This window comes from Diorhabda sublineata, chromosome 8 (genome assembly GCF_026230105.1).
Source record: "Diorhabda sublineata isolate icDioSubl1.1 chromosome 8, icDioSubl1.1, whole genome shotgun sequence".
NCBI classification, from domain to species: Eukaryota; Metazoa; Arthropoda; class Insecta; order Coleoptera; family Chrysomelidae; genus Diorhabda; species Diorhabda sublineata.
Genome location: NC_079481.1, coordinates 7,745,881 through 7,757,231, shown reverse-complemented (window position 1 = coordinate 7,757,231; position 11,351 = coordinate 7,745,881). Strand labels below are relative to the sequence as shown.

At 32.3% G+C, this 11,351-nt stretch overlaps 1 protein-coding gene across 2 annotated transcripts; it reads right to left on the bottom strand.

The window, feature by feature from the left end:
• Positions 1–270: 270 nt before the first annotated feature.
• Positions 271–4,956, bottom strand: LOC130447405 (membrane transporter D1-like). 2 transcript variants are annotated; one of them, XM_056784204.1, is made up of 4 exons: positions 4,787–4,956; positions 2,719–2,873; positions 2,460–2,664; positions 271–1,267 (listed from the first exon to the last, which is right to left on the bottom strand). In XM_056784204.1, the coding sequence occupies exons 2-4, from the start codon at positions 2,852–2,854 to the stop codon at positions 1,195–1,197; spliced, it is 414 nt and encodes a 137-aa protein (XP_056640182.1). In that variant the 5' UTR covers positions 2,855–2,873; positions 4,787–4,956; the 3' UTR covers positions 271–1,194. The 2 variants fall into 2 exon arrangements, with proteins under 2 accessions (XP_056640182.1, XP_056640181.1); XM_056784203.1 differs by having other exon boundaries at positions 2,464–2,664; positions 4,787–4,937.
• Positions 4,957–11,351: the final 6,395 nt, after the last annotated feature.

The window sequence follows — 11,351 nt, the reverse complement described above, 5'->3', positions numbered from 1 at the left end:
ATTTGCACTATTTTTCAGAATATATGTTTCAGATATTTTGAATCAAAGCACTCAAAAGCAATTTTTGATTTTTTGGCCTAATTCAAACATAAAATTCATAATATGGAATCCCCTTTTAGACATTAGCAAATAAACCTAAAGAGAAATATTATATTTTGGAAATGACCATCAAAAATTATACAAATATGAATAAATTTGAAATATGTCTATTCAAAATCAACCCTTGTATTCTAAAAATAAAAGGGAATTAAAGGTGTCAAAAAATAACTATTTCAAGTATTAATATCAATTTTTATTTTGTCATTTTTTTTATTGCATGTAACTTCAGTTCTAGTTTCAACACACATGAAAAAATAGATAAAAATAAAAGCGAAACTACTAATACACAAAAAAAGATAGAAAGGCGTTTTTACATCATATTTTGTTAATAATATTTGAAATATTTTCGTTATCAACAAAGCCAACAATGAATGAAACATGACGTAAACGTGCATTACACAATCCCTATAAGAAACTGGAAACAAATCTGGAATAAGAGTCACAGGAACGCTTCCTAACCCCAAACTATGTACAATAATAAACAAAAATAAAACTACAGCGGAAGTATAACTCCAATAAACGTTGTTCACGTTAAAATACAAGATTAAAATATGAATTAAAACTGTTAAAATGACACTAAAAGTCGAAATCAACAAAATTTTTCGCTTATTAAAAACTAGAATCAAAAATATTCCTATAACATTACAAATAAAAAGTACTATAGCGTAAGCTATAGCTAAATATTGCGGGTACGAACAGTGGGATTCCCTGAATAAAATTTGCGTATAAATAATAGTAGCTGGAGCACCGGTGAATTGTTGACAAAATACTAAAACGTTGAATTTTAAAAAAACTATTCTAACAGTCTTATCTTTAAATAAACTCAATAAACTAACCTGTTTGGTTACACGCGTGTTTCCTTGGAAAGGTAGTAAAAGCAAAACGAAAAACACTATAAAAGATATAAGTAAACAAACGACCGAAGTTTGTCTGAAATCGATAAAAGGACCAAATGAAAATATGATTATAATTCCTAGTAAAACGTACAAATTCGTTAGTTTTATCAAAATTATTCCGAGATCTTCGTCGCAAGTGTCTTGTATATAAATCTTCAGTTGTCCGTAACCATAAGCGTTGCCGAAACCGACGAGCAATCTACTTCCCAATAACCAAAAAATATTTTGTGCTTGCCACATTAAAATCCATCCTGATGTGATTAAAGTGATACCTAAAAGTGAAATTAACACACATTAAAACAAGAAATTACAATCAACTATATCTACTAAATAATTATAGGTTATATTACTGACATTCTTCTTCTTGTTTAAAAATCGGAAGGTCTCAGTCGCCACGACTATTTAGTCTATTAGTAAGGTTCCTCAATTTAGCTTCCGAATTAATAGGTTGGTTCCAGCTTGCTGATCTACAGCGGTTTTGGAAACATTTGAAAGATATTTTCGCGTAATGTACTTGTAATAAAGTATGGAAAATACCACAAACGATACCAGAGTCGGTTGGAACAGAAAACGTCACCATACCAACGACGGTTTTTTGATGAATTGGAACGAACCCCCTGTTTTCGAAAACTATGATCACGATCTGATTGTTTGGAAAGTGATTCGTTTCACAATTAATGTCATTCGGAAACAGAACGAAGTAAATAGATCAGTATAAAATAATAATAATTGGAACATTTAAAATCTATTATATAAAAGTATATAAAACTGGAAAATCTATAACTAATAAACATAAAAAAATTGTTAGTTGGGTTTTAAATTTGACATTGCAATCAAAAATTTGTTGAAAATAAATCGAAAAATATGACAATGACGGAATGAATGAATGATTGATAAGCTTGATAGTATCAGGAGTGCCACAATAACTGTGGACAACATTTTTTTGTAGGTTAAATTTCAAATTTGACACTTCAATCGAAAACAGAACGCAACTTCCGGATTCCATGGATAAAAGATAGAAAGAGAATTCAGATATTTTAAATTCATTTTTTTTAATGAAATATGCCGTTTTTTAATAACGGTTTTAGGATCTACATGTACTATTTCATTAAAAATCAAAAGTCAAACATTACTATAGTTTTCTGTAAGCTTTTGCTTATATGTAGTTGTTTACAAAAACTATACAGGGTGCTCAGAATTTGGCGTAGAATATTGTTCAAGTCACTCAATATAAAGGAAGTTTTTTTTGTAAAAATTGATATTTACGTGTGTTTATTGTTATTTAAAGTTTTAACAATGAAATTATTTTTAGTTTTACCTTATAATTCAGTGCAATTGATTAAAAATGGCGTTTCTACGAGGGTATTTAAAAATATATGAATTATTTAAATAATTTTCGACACGACTATTGTTTCTATTAAATAATTTTTTCTGGAATTGAATTTGGATAAACCAATCACTTACCCACCTACGATAATACCAAATTTGGTTCCAAAAAATATTTTCCTACAAAACGGTGTGCCCAATGCGTTTCCAATCATCAAAAAACCCGCAATCATAGCGCTTTGATCCATCGTGATTGGAATAGGTGAATCCGCATCCATAAGAATGGGATTGGTAGGAGAAGGCCAACCCAACATCAAACCAAACGGGAGACCCACAAGAGACGCTGCAAATAAATAAATAACTGAAATTGATCTTATTATTTTAGCAATACACTTACCGCATACTGAAGGAATTATTTGTCGAAATCTAATGGCGTTAGGATCTTTGTTCGACATCTTATCCTCCTTTTTAACATCGAACTTATAAGTGATGATTTTCCTCATATCATGATCCTTTTTATCTATAAGCTCCATCTTTATTTGATCAACTTATCTGTAAATCAACGAATTTAGAATTACAATCATCAGCAAATAATGTAGATAAACAAGTTTTATTTAACATTTTTATTCACTACATTTGAGGTTATGTTACAACGATGACGCGACACGGAGTTATGAGGATTCCTTTCTAATAATCTACTACTACGATCTATATTTTTCCTATTTCCTTCCATATATTGTATTATCTTCCTTTCTTTTGTTCTGTGGTATATACTTAAGCTCTGTGGGAATATAATTTTTTACTGTTTTTTAAGTAACTGGCCCATTTGTGTGTTATGAACACTTTTACAGTTTTCAAAGTTATTTTTTAATCACCATATATCTCAAAACAGATGTAAATTTAATCTTAACATATATTGTTGATTTCACCTCGTATCATAAGATCATTTTTATAAGGCTATCCTGGTTTGAAAAAGACGAATAGACGAATCAATTTAAAAAAAATGTAATCTCTAATTTTTACTCACATTTTTTTTTTATTTTCGATGATCAATTTTGTCAAAAAATTATAATAAAATTCGAGAAATATCTCAAATAATTTGGCTTTGCGTGTACGTCAAGAATTGGTTTAATTGTTACAAATTTGTTTAATAAACTTCAAAACAACAAATAATTGATACTGATTGTTGGATTGTAATCATCTATTAAATAAATGATTATATACAATTAATATTTCATTAATTGATATACGAGGCACATCAAAAAAGTAAGTTTGATTGATTTAAAACGAACTAAACATTTTTTTAATTGGAATTCATAGTAACTAGTTGGTTTTTCACTTTTCAGTTATCTAGAAAACATGAAAAAAACCACAAATTGGTTATATCTAATCTAAACTTGCGTGAAGTAGCTGAGGCTGTAAAGATATTTTTATTAACATTTTATCATGACATTAAAAACAACAAGTAACAATGGATGAAACTTCAATCCATCACTTGAGTGGACTGCGATCGATGAACCATGTCCAAAGGCACCTCAGTCATCTGGTAGGGTTATGGCTTCAGTATTTTGGAAAATTGTTCATCAACTATCTTCGAAAGAGAGATATGAATACTACATAGAGTTGTTGGATCGTTTGAATTAAAAAAACAATGGAAAACGGACTCATATGTCGAAGAAGATACGACAGACAATGCACCGATTCACAAGTCGATGGCAACGATGGTTAAATTGAACAAATTTCTTCCTCATCCACCATACAGTCCAGTGACTACCAGCAATTGCTGAAGCTGGAGTCTATTTTGAAGCAAAAGATAAATCCTTCTACAAGCTCGAAATGGAGAAGTTCGAGAAGGAGATTACATTGTTGAATAACATCGATTTTTGGTAAAAAAAAATATTTTTTTCTTAGTTATTTACACGACTAATTGGGTGATGTGTTTGCTAGAATCTTAGCGTTGACGCTGATCTTCCACGTTGTAAATTGTAAGATGAAAGGCTTTTGCAGTTATCTAATTAATTAATAACGAAATACGCAGAATTCTTAGAATAAATAATAATTTGAAGAGATTTAAAAAGCTGTCAAAATTGAAAGTTACGATTATATTAGATTTTCTTCTTCATTCGCTTTTTGCTTCGAGATTAATTTAATGTTGCAGGTGTTTGCTTTCATAAAGGTATGAAGAGGTTAACAAAGAAATGTAATGTACAACTCTTAGAAAAACTGTTTGTCTCGCTTGTTAATTTGCAATCTCGATGATTATAAACAGTTTTTTATATTCGGCATATATTTGAAAGTTAATCAACTCCAGGTACTTCGACGTGTATTTTAATAATGAAGTTTGTTTAGGGCAATGTAAAGAAAAAAAAATGACAGTTAAGCTTGACTGCTTTTGTTACTTTCAGTTATTTATTAAAAAAATATTATTTTCTACCTTAGAAATGTAATTATTTGTCTATACGTACCGAAGCGATGCTATGGGATTCGATCACAAACTTTTAGAAAATTTAACAGCCGAGCGATTTCTTGCGAATAACTGGAACGTTAGAAATTTCGCACGATAAACTGCAAACTTATTGTTCAAATTATCCCCAAGTCTACACACATTCTATGACTAATATAAAATAACGTAAACAATTAATCAACAAATTTGCCGATACGGTTTTACACGATGTTGATATTGGTGGCAATTTTGAAATTGAACGGAAAACAATAAACCTTGTTGGTAGCTAATTTTTAGTGTTACAAAAAAGAGTTTACTCGTACCCACGATATGAAACTTTATTTTGGTAAATATACTTTTTGGAAATTTATTATCGTCTTCAGAGACTGAAGTGTTTGTGTCAGTAGCCGTTTCTTATAGACTCCATCCCTGATAAAATTATCATTGAAACCACAACACAATTTATCTTGACTGTAAGAGAGGCTCTCAATCAAATAAAATAGAAACAATCGGATTTCTTTTCGTCTTCTTCTCTTCTTCTTACGTTAGGACTAGGTCCTGTATTTTCATCAAGGGTTTGCCAGGAGTAGTTGGGATGCTGAGGACCATCTTTCATACCACCTTATAGGTGGTCGTCTAGGAGGTCAAGTTGTGTCTGGTTTCTTTACATTTGGAATTTTTGCTAACCGTTCATTTGGCATTCTGTCAACATGGGCTCTCCATTCTCTTCTGCGGATTTATTTAAGCTTAAATTAATTATAAAAACAATTTTATCGATTCTGATATAAAAATCGATACAAAAACAGTTGAGAGAATGTGGACGTTAAATGAAAGAACACGAGATCTAGGTAAATAGCCAGACATCATTTGACATCTTATTTAATGACGACAACATCAGGTAAAAGATTGTAGAGAATATTTTGAATTTATGTTAAGCTCTACATAGTCTAATTAAAGACTGAACCGTTTTGTGTTTCATTGAGACACTTCGTTTAAGACATATAGACGATTTTTCAAAAGTTTTTTCAGTGATACAAAGAAATGAAAATCTGAAAAAGTAAGATCTAGGATATGGAGACATATTCCAAGGTCTTTGAGCTCAATCTATTGGTTATTTCTAGATATAGTTTCAATGTGTTTGGGCCAACAAGTTACCAGTATACCTTCCTGGTAAAAGGTTCCATCTTGGTGATTGCGCCGCTTTGTCTAAGTCTTATCGACGATTTTTTCAAAAGTTTCTTCAGTGGTACAAAGAAATGAAAATCTGAAAAAGTAAGATCTAGGATATGGAGACATATTCCAAGGTCTTTAAGCTCAATCTATTGGTTATTCCTGGATATAGTTTCAATGTGTTTGGGTCCACAAGTTACCAGTATACCTTCCTGGTAAAAGGTTCCATCTTGGTGATTGCGCCGCTTTGTCTAAGTCTTATCGACGATTTTTCAAAAGTTTCTTCAGTGGTACAAAGCAATTAAAACCTGAAAAAGTGAAATCTGGGATATGGAGACACATTCCAAGGTCCTTAAGCTCAATCTATTGGTTATTCCTGGATATAGTTTCAATGTGTTTGGGCCAACAAGTTACCAGTATACCTTCCTGGTAAAAGGTTCCATCTTGGTGATTGCGCCACTTTGTCTAAGTCTTATCGACGATTTTTTCAAAAGTTTCTTCAGTAGTACAAAAAAATGAAAATCTGAAAAAGTAAGATCTGGGATATGGAGACATATTCCAAGGTCTTTAAGCTCAATCTATTGGTTATTCCTGGATATAGTTTCAATGTGTTTGGGCCAACAAGTTACCAGTATACCTTCCTGGTAAAAGGTTCCATCTTGGTGATTGCGCCACTTTGTCTAAGTCTTATCGACGATTTTTTCAAAAGTTTCTTCAGTGGTACAAAGAAATGAAAATCTGAAAAAGTAAGATCTAGGATATGGAGACATATTCCAAGGTCTTTAAGCTCAATCTATTGGTTATTCCTGGATATAGTTTCAATGTGTTTGGGTCAACAAGTTACCAGTATACCTTCCTGGTAAAAGGTTCCATCTTGGTGATTGCGCCACTTTGTCTAAGTCTTATCGACGATTTTTTCAAAAGTTTCTTCAGTGGTACAAAGAAATGAAAATCTGAAAAAGTAAGATCTAGGATATGGAGACATATTCCAAGGTCTTTAAGCTCAATCTATTGGTTATTCCTGGATATAGTTTCAATGTGTTTGGGCCAACAAGTTACCAGTATACCTTCCTGGTAAAAGGTTCCATCTTGGTGATTGCGCCACTTTGTCTAAGTCTTATCGACGATTTTTTCAAAAGTTTCTTCAGTGGTACAAAGAAATGAAAATCTGAAAAAGTAAGATCTAGGATATGGAGACATATTCCAAGGTCTTTAAGCTCAATCTATTGGTTATTCCTGGATATAGTTTCAATGTGTTTGGGTCAACAAGTTACCAGTATACCTTCCTGGTAAAAGGTTCCATCTTGGTGATTGCGCCGCTTTGTCTAAGTCTTATCGACGATTTTTTCAAAAGTTTCTTCAGTGGTACAAAGAAATGAAAATCTGAAAAAGTAAGATCTAGGATATGGAGACATATTCCAAGGTCTTTAAGCTCAATCTATTGGTTATTCCTGGATATAGTTTCAATGTGTTTGGGTCCACAAGTTACCAGTATACCTTCCTGGTAAAAGGTTCCATCTTGGTGATTGCGCCGCTTTGTCTAAGTCTTATCGACGATTTTTCAAAAGTTTCTTCAGTGGTACAAAGCAATTAAAACCTGAAAAAGTGAAATCTGGGATATGGAGACACATTCCAAGGTCCTTAAGCTCAATCTATTGGTTATTCCTGGATATAGTTTCAATGTGTTTGGGTCCACAAGTTACCAGTATACCTTCCTGGTAAAAGGTTCCATCTTGGTGATTGCGCCACTTTGTCTAAGTCTTATCGACGATTTTTTCAAAAGTTTCTTCAGTAGTACAAAAAAATGAAAATCTGAAAAAGTAAGATCTGGGATATGGAGACATATTCCAAGGTCTTTAAGCTCAATCTATTGGTTATTCCTGGATATAGTTTCAATGTGTTTGGGCCAACAAGTTACCAGTATACCTTCCTGGTAAAAGGTTCCATCTTGGTGATTGCGCCACTTTGTCTAAGTCTTATCGACGATTTTTTCAAAAGTTTCTTCAGTGGTACAAAGAAATGAAAATCTGAAAAAGTAAGATCTAGGATATGGAGACATATTCCAAGGTCTTTAAGCTCAATCTATTGGTTATTCCTGGATATAGTTTCAATGTGTTTGGGTCAACAAGTTACCAGTATACCTTCCTGGTAAAAGGTTCCATCTTGGTGATTGCGCCACTTTGTCTAAGTCTTATCGACGATTTTTTCAAAAGTTTCTTCAGTGGTACAAAGAAATGAAAATCTGAAAAAGTAAGATCTGGGATATGGAGACATATTCCAAGGTCTTTAAGCTCAATCTATTGGTTATTCCTGGATATAGTTTCAATGTGTTTGGGTCAACAAGTTACCAGTATACCTTCCTGGTAAAAGGTTCCATCTTGGTGATTGCGCCACTTTGTCTAAGTCTTATCGACGATTTTTTCAAAAGTTTCTTCAGTGGTACAAAGAAATGAAAATCTGAAAAAGTAAGATCTAGGATATGGAGACATATTCCAAGGTCTTTAAGCTCAATCTATTGGTTATTCCTGGATATAGTTTCAATGTGTTTGGGCCAACAAGTTACCAGTATACCTTCCTGGTAAAAGGTTCCATCTTGGTGATTGCGCCACTTTGTCTAAGTCTTATCGACGATTTTTTCAAAAGTTTCTTCAGTGGTACAAAGAAATGAAAATCTGAAAAAGTAAGATCTAGGATATGGAGACATATTCCAAGGTCTTTAAGCTCAATCTATTGGTTATTCCTGGATATAGTTTCAATGTGTTTGGGTCAACAAGTTACCAGTATACCTTCCTGGTAAAAGGTTCCATCTTGGTGATTGCGCCGCTTTGTCTAAGTCTTATCGACGATTTTTTCAAAAGTTTCTTCAGTGGTACAAAGAAATGAAAATCTGAAAAAGTAAGATCTAGGATATGGAGACATATTCCAAGGTCTTTAAGCTCAATCTATTGGTTATTCCTGGATATAGTTTCAATGTGTTTGGGTCAACAAGTTACCAGTATACCTTCCTGGTAAAAGGTTCCATCTTGGTGATTGCGCCGCTTTGTCTAAGTCTTATCGACGATTTTTCAAAAGTTTCTTCAGTGGTACAAAGCAATTAAAACCTGAAAAAGTGAAATCTGGGATATGGAGACACATTCCAAGGTCCTTAAGCTCAATCTATTGGTTATTCCTGGATATAGTTTCAATGTGTTTGGGCCAACAAGTTACCAGTATACCTTCCTGGTAAAAGGTTCCATCTTGGTGATTGCGCCACTTTGTCTAAGTCTTATCGACGATTTTTTCAAAAGTTTCTTCAGTGGTACAAAGAAATTAAAATCTGACCACCACGGTACTTTGTTCGCAAGAATCTTGAGCGCCATATCAATGCCTGTTTGTTAATGATGCAATAAGTTTGTCTGACGATATCGATTATGGAAAAAAACGTTTCGAAATATCGTATTTAGTATTAAAACGTGTTTTTGGAGTACTTTATTGTGAAATAAAGTTCGCCCGAAACTAATATAACAAAGTTTTAAGAAGAGGTGCACGAAAATCGTTGGATTTTGACGTGTATTACTAAAAGATTTGAATATTTTGAAGAAATAACGTTTAGCAGAGATATTCAAGATTCAAATGGTCAATCAAAAATTAACCAGAATTGAAAAAACTAAGTGAACATTGATTATGTATTGAATTGTGAATTAATCGGAATATTATGCAAAAAAACTTGTTAAAGATTATGTCTGGATACTTCATCGTTTGAATCGTAATAAAAATAATCAACATGATTATAAATTCAAATAAAATCTAAGAGTACTGCAAAATATCGTGTAAGAAAGACTTTTTTCTTTGGATCACCTTGTATAATTTAAACACATGACGTCTGTATCTATCGTCTTCCAAAATTGTTTCTAATTGTACAAATTGTTACAAATTAAAAAACTATTTCATCATGTTAGTTCAAGGACAAAATTGGAACGTGTAGTAGATCCGTATTACGAGGAATACCCATGAAGTAAGTTCAAAATATTTGTTAACAAAAGTTTACAATTATTGAATGAATTTTCTACGCAATTTTCGAAATTATGTAAGCACTTGTCATAACACGGCAAAAGTTTTTGTATGCAGCGATCTAAAATTAACGTAAATTTCTTTTTCTTAAGTTTGAGTGACTGTGATGATAAATTCTGAATGTTTTGAGACTAACTACGAGGATAGTTCCAAAAGTACCTGGTATGACCTAGAGATATATCTCAAGTTTCTTAGTATTTATTTAGCAGCCATCAGTAGTGAACGTTCTTTAATACTTTTATTTGAAAGACCTTAGCCAATCAATATAAAAGCTGAATTAGATCTTACTTTGGGGGAAACTGTTCCTTCGTTATCAACTGTAACAGAGTTTCAACGAAGCTGTAGGGATCGGAAAGAAGAAAATATCTTGGCTGTGATACATCAGGAATACACGAAGATAAACATCGAGGTCGACCAAATGAGGTGATGACCCCAGAAATGTTGAAGAAAATCCACAAAGCGGTACTGAAAGTTCGCGAGCTAGCAGACTTCAAAAAGTGAGGTATTATCTGAAAATTTGAACATGAGAAAGCTGTACGTGATGTGTGCCATGCCAGTTACTTTTGGAACCGTCCTCGTAGCTTTTACTTGCGATTTCATCCACGTGGATTCACATTTTTTTATGTTGAATAAATAAATTTTGAAACAACAAAACATTTTTTAAAAGTTATTAGCGAATAATAACATAATCAAACTTACTTTTTTATCGATTGTGTGATATAAATTTATCGCGACTTGTTTTTGCAGTATTTTCTCGCAATCAGATGTGAAACAATAAGCTGGTGACACCACCAGCACATTATATGTTTTCATATTTGACTTACCGCAAGTAGAAATTCAAAAGCGAGCGAAATTTTACCTAAGTATTTTATATTTACACAAGAGATTTATTTTTCATAACACGGTACGATGTTTTAGAAGACAGAATTTGTTTGAAAAGCAAAATATGAATAAAAGAAAGATTAAATTCGACATGGAAATATTTTTTTAAGAGATTCGGGGTGTAATTCAAACAGACCAAAAAATCTTAAAGAAACGAGAAATATCAAGATTTCAAAGAAATTTCAAGTGAATTTATAAATAAATTATTCATTATAATTTACGAGTGGTTTTTCTTCTCAACTTCACACACTAAATCCAGCAATAACTAACATGAAAACAATCAAAAGTAGTTGTTTCTCATCAGGTTTCGTTACGGATTTTAATAAATAATAATTAAAGAACTTTTGGATCCCAAACCATCACCTATTTGATTGAAAAAAAGGCTTCTCTTTCCCTAGAAACAAACTTGAAGATATCCCAAAATATGATTATTTTAAGACAAACACGCTCTTAATTGCCACTAAACCACCAAAGAGAAAATTTTG

What these genes read in the sequence shown, in the direction of transcription:
- LOC130447405 (XM_056784203.1), bottom strand. Translation starts at nt 2,854, where the DNA reads ATGGAGCTTATAGATAAAAAGGATCATGATATGAGGAAAATCATCACT. An exon ending in AATAATTCCTTCAGTATGCG is followed by an intron (nt 2,665 to 2,718) that starts GTAAGTGTATTG and finishes ATTTATTTGCAG; the next exon opens with CGTCTCTTGTGGGTCTCCCG. An exon ending in CAAATTTGGTATTATCGTAG is followed by an intron (nt 1,268 to 2,463) that starts GTGGGTAAGTGA and finishes TTTCACTTTTAG; the next exon opens with GTATCACTTTAATCACATCA.